Raw genomic sequence first — 4,944 nt, 5'->3', positions numbered from 1 at the left:
GGGGTGGGGGTGGGGGGTGGGCAGGACACACCAGTTGTGGAGAAGGAGGGCTTGGGGATCTGGGACTCGGGTATGGGACAGGGTTCCACCTCAGGGCATGGCTGGGACATGGGTTCAGGGTTGGTGAAGGTCTGATGTCTCATTTCCTCCCTCCATTTCTCTCATCTCCTCTCTGGTTCTCAAGCAGGACTCAATTACAAATTAGAGACTCAGACCCCGAAAAAATGAGGGTGCCCCCCAGAGCCCTCCACACCACATCACTCAAAAGAAACAGTCTTCATAAAGGACATAGAAAGAGGTCTCAGAAAGTTCTAGACTTTCACACAAGGATAGCCTACAGTGGTCGGCAAACTGCGGCTCGCGAGCCACATGCGGCTCTTTGGCCCCTTGAGTGTGGCCAAGAAGTTTCAATCGCACTGTACGTGCGCGCCCGCAGTTTGCCGACCACTGGCCTACATCATGCCATCATCAGCCTCCTTACAAGGTAAGGAAACTGAGGCATAGAAGGTTAAGTGACTTGCCTGAAGTCACTGTGTCCTGAAACCTCCCTTAAAGCTCTCCCACCGTGGAACCCCAGAAATACCCCAAGGGGGGGCCTGGATGGGGACAGGGTACCTTTCCTCAGAGATTAAGAGACAGGGTGAACCCGGTGGCCTAGGCTGTGCTCCTACCTGGAGGTCCAGGGTTCAGGCAGAGCTGTAGGTTTCTAATGGCCTCCTCCACCTCCTGTCTTGGGCTCCCCCGAGACCCTGGGGAGACAGATGTATATGAAGTCAGGGAGAGAAGGAGAGAGGGGACGGGCAGGCCTGGGTCCCACCATGAGGGGCCCCTTCAACTAGCCTAGCCCCGAACTCTCGCATCTGGGAAAATCTTACTTTAAACCCAGAAGGATTCCAGATGTCACTCCCATTTCATAGACGGGAAAGTTGAGGCCAGGAGAGGGGCCCTGGCCCTGGCAAGGCACTGTTTTTGTCTCCTGCCTCTAGACCCTCACTCCCGACCCACGGCCCCCACAGAGTCAAAAAGTTTGCCCACCCCTGGGCTAGACCCTCACTCCCCACCCACGGCCCCCACCTAGGATAGTCTGCTCACCAGCTGGGTCACTCTGGAGGGTCCCTTGGGTGAACAGGTGGACAGGGACCTCAGGTCGGAGAGCCCCTCTCTCCAACAGGGAGTCCTGGGGAGGGAGCAGGGGTGAGGGGTGCCCCAACCCCTGGGGAGAGGCCTGGGGTGAGTAAAGGGCTCCGGCTTCCCTCCCCAATTTAAAGATCCCCTACTTCTCCCTCTGCTCAATCCCACTGTGAGGGTACCTCCTGTGTCCCCCACCCTGAGCCCTCACCTCACTGCCCCGCTCCATGAAGTCAGCGTCAGGACCATCTTCTGGACAAGAGGCCTCGTTGGGGGTGTGGGGGCCTGAGGGAGGCACAGAATTTGGGGGGTTGCAGAGCCTGGCCCCATGCGGAGGGAGGCACTTGCCATTTATATCCCCCTCTGCATGGTGAGCCGCAGAGCAGGCTGGGAGCATGGCAGGGGTGTGAGTGCAGAACAGCTGTGGGGCAGGTAGGAGCAGGTGAGCAGTGGGCAGGCATGGTACTCACAGGGTAGCTGGCACTGGCTCATTAGCAGCTGGCCCACCTTCCGGAAAAGCCTGCCCAGAGGCTGAGGAATGGCAAAAATGGGTGGGCTGTGGCAGGAGTGGGGTGGCAGCCGGTCCGGAGTGAAACCCTTCAGAGCGGGGTGATAGGGGTGGGCACCCCACTCAGATTGTCTGGCTCCTGAGTACCTGGGCCACCTGGGGTCCTGACCCTCCCTGGACCTTGGCTGAGACACCCCAGAGAAGGACCCAGGCATCCAGGGGCCATCACCTGCTGAATGTCACACACCTGCGTGAAGAAGTTGTCCTGCAGTAGGTGGTCCAGACTGGGCCGCTCGGCCGGGTTGGGTGCCAGCAGGCGGGCAATGAGGCGACAGGCATTGGGCGACACGTGGGCAGGCTCCTGGTAACGGCCTTCTCGGATGTGTTTATACATCTCTGACAGGGAAGCCGCCACGAAGGGTGGGTCGCCAGTCAGCACCATGTACCTGAGCGAGGGAGGGGGGCAGGAGCCTAAGTGCCTGCTGGCTTCTGTCCTGGGTTGGCTCAGAGTTGGCTCACACCTACCTGAGTACACCTGGCCATACCTACCCACCTTTCCCTACTCTATACATGCTTCCCATCCATCCACATTCCCATACACACCCTACATCCCCTCCCACTTGGCCGTTCCTGTCTGCTTGGTAGACACTGGCATCTGTAGACACCAGCTTATACCTGTACATACCTGAATGCAACTGTGCAATTTTCTTTTCTGCGTGCTCACACCTGCTCCACTCCTGCATGTACTTCCCTGTATATAGGCCCTGATCTGCCTGTGCACCTAGCACCTACACACACTTGTCAACACATATTTTTTTAAAAATATTTTTATTGATTTCAGAGAGGAAGGGAGAGGGAGAGAGAGATAGAAACATCAGCAATGAGAGAGAATCAGTGATCAGCTGCTCCTGCACGCCCCATACTGGGGATTGAGCCCACAACCTGGGCATGTGCCCTGACCGGGAATTGAACCTGGTTCATAGATCAATGTTCAACCACTGAGCCATGCCGGCTGGGCTCAACATATCTCTGAATAGTCAAACCTCCCTTGCACATACATCCTCCCATATCCCTATTCATACCTGCATGCTCAAATGATGGCTGATGTGTGCTCCTCCCACCTGCCCCATATCTGCACATATCTGTTCACATCTGTCATGTATATGCTCATACCTGCTGTCCCCCCACTCAACTTCCTGTGTACTTCCTTTTACCTACCCTTACCTCCTTGCATGTTCCCACCCACCCACACCTGGCACTATCCAGATACTCCTGCCCACTCCCCCAGGCCCAAGCTCCTAGGACCCCACTTACATGATGCAGCCCAAAGCCCAGATGTCTGACTGGCAGGAATGCCCATTCCTGGAGACAACCTCTGGGGCCAGGAAGTTTGGGGTCCCACAGAGCACTCTGGGAGGGGATAAGGGGGGACCTCAGGAAGTCTGCCAGACCAAGGTCACCTGTGCCCACCCTGAGAGACTGCTCCAAGCCTCCACCCTCACCTGTGGCATCGGCCCCCTGGCCCCACCCTGGCAGCCAGCCCCAGGTCCCCGATTTTCACCTCCATATTCTTGTTCAAAAAAAAGTTACCTGCCAGTGGGAAGGAGAGGCATGGACATAAGAGGAGGAGTCAAGTCCCAGCTCCCATGGACCCCACGGTTCCCACAGCTCCCCTCCCCGCACTCACTGAGCTTTAGGTCTCGGTGCACAATACGTTGCTGGTGCAGGTAGCGGAGGCCGCTCACCAGGCCCCGCAGGTAGTAGCGTACCTCAGGCTCCGTCAGCGTCCGCCGCACCTCCAGCACGTGGGCCAAGGACTGCAGGTGACAGGGATGAGCTCAGGTGTACTTAAGTGGGCAAAGTGAGTGCAAGAAGTCTGTGAAGGCATCACTAAGTTCAGCTGGGGGCATGGGGCATGGCTAAGGGCAGGAGGGACACAGGTGGGCACAGGTACCACGATGAGTATGAGATGAGCCTGGTGACCACGGAATAAACTGGGCACAAATGAACACAGGTGAGCCCAAGAGAGTCAAGCGAGCCTGGGATGTGCACAGGTAGGCCTGGTGTGGGCCCAGGGAAGTGCGGTGGAATGCAGGGGAGGATGAGGTCAGCACAGCAGGCATGGAGGTGTGCAGGCGCCCTCGCCGCCCCACCCCGGACACCTTGCGGCTGCAGTACTCCAGCACCATGTACACGTGGTCACGGTCAGCAAAGTGTCCGTGGAAGGCCACGATGTTGCGGTGTCGTAGGCGGCTGTGCAGGGCGATCTCTTGCTCCACCTGCAGGCACAGTCCTATGTGTCCACACCCTGCACGCAGGATCCATACCCATAGGCATCCACCCGGGCCTCAGGGCAGGGCTCTCTCTGGAAACCCACTGGGGGCATGGGGACCCTGGGCACGGAAGGGGGCCATACCTTCCCAAAGGGGCGCAGACTCCGGACCCCGGGCCCCCCACGCGGCACCACCTTGAGAGCAAACACAGTGCTGGTGGACATGTCCGTCAGCTTATAGCAGCGGCTGAAGGCACCCTTCAGGGAGGGATTCACAGGCTCAGTGAATAGGTGGCCAGGCCGCCACACACACACACACACACACACACACACACACACACACACACACACACCTGAGACGCAGACACACAACTCACACCCTCATACCTGGCCACCTTGAGAGCAAACACAGTGCTGGTGGACATGTCCGTCAGCTTATAGCAGCGGCTGAAGGCACCCTTCAGGGAGGGATTCACAGGCTCAGTGAATAGGTGGCCAGGCCGCCACACACACACACACACACACACACACACACACACACACACACACACACCTGAGACGCAGACACACAACTCACACGCTCATACCCGGACACTCAATGCAACACCTGGGAACAAACAAACACAGGGACACATCCACTCAGGCACAGAAAGCAGAGAGATGTGCAACCCATTCAGACACACACACACACACACACGCCTGGAAACGGCAGGACAGGGTTTAGAGAAAGGCACAGAGATCTGTCACACCCTCGGTGGTCGCATACCCACACCGCTGGACACACAACTCAGGGACACAGCACAACCCGCCAAATACTGGTTCCCGCCACACAACGCACGCCCTACAGACGGTTCACGGCAGACCAGGCGCCCAGACCAACGCCAGACCCCAAACTCGCGCGGGCACAACACGTACAGAGACGAAGCCTGGCGCGCACCCCGCAAACAAGCTGGTCTCACGCCACCCCTCTACGCTCAGGATCCGCGTGCACAGCCCGCCCCGCCCGGACCCCCGCCTGGCCCGTCCTGGCTGTGAA

The 4,944-nt window shown here is 58.3% G+C and overlaps 1 protein-coding gene across 3 annotated transcripts in view; it reads right to left on the bottom strand.

The window, feature by feature from the left end:
- PLK5 (polo-like kinase 5) overlaps positions 1–4,445 on the bottom strand; it is an 8,612-nt gene extending 4,167 nt beyond the window's left edge. The window contains exons 1-11 of one of the 3 annotated variants that reach the window (XM_014540125.1): positions 4,304–4,445; positions 4,053–4,103; positions 3,799–3,915; positions 3,324–3,453; positions 3,139–3,226; positions 2,951–3,046; positions 1,884–2,082; positions 1,599–1,725; positions 1,340–1,413; positions 1,093–1,213; positions 672–749 (exon numbers count right to left, since the gene is read on the bottom strand). In XM_014540125.1, coding sequence (XP_014395611.1) covers positions 672–749; positions 1,093–1,213; positions 1,340–1,413; positions 1,599–1,725; positions 1,884–2,082; positions 2,951–3,046; positions 3,139–3,226; positions 3,324–3,453; positions 3,799–3,915; positions 4,053–4,103; positions 4,304–4,333 — 1,111 coding nt within the window. In that variant the 5' untranslated portion in view covers positions 4,334–4,445. The remainder of the gene's footprint in view (positions 1–671; positions 750–1,092; positions 1,214–1,339; positions 1,414–1,598; positions 1,726–1,883; positions 2,083–2,950; positions 3,047–3,138; positions 3,227–3,323; positions 3,454–3,798; positions 3,916–4,052; positions 4,104–4,303) is intronic. The other 2 variants (XM_005866701.2, XM_014540126.1) reach the window with 2 other exon arrangements.
- Between the last annotated feature and the right edge of the window lie 499 nt (positions 4,446–4,944).

The sequence above is a fragment of the Myotis brandtii genome, unplaced genomic scaffold (genome assembly GCF_000412655.1).
Source record: "Myotis brandtii unplaced genomic scaffold, ASM41265v1 scaffold236, whole genome shotgun sequence".
Taxonomy (NCBI): Eukaryota; Metazoa; Chordata; class Mammalia; order Chiroptera; family Vespertilionidae; genus Myotis; species Myotis brandtii.
Note: the sequence above shows the minus strand (reverse complement) of the source record. Positions and strands in the feature narration are given on the sequence as shown.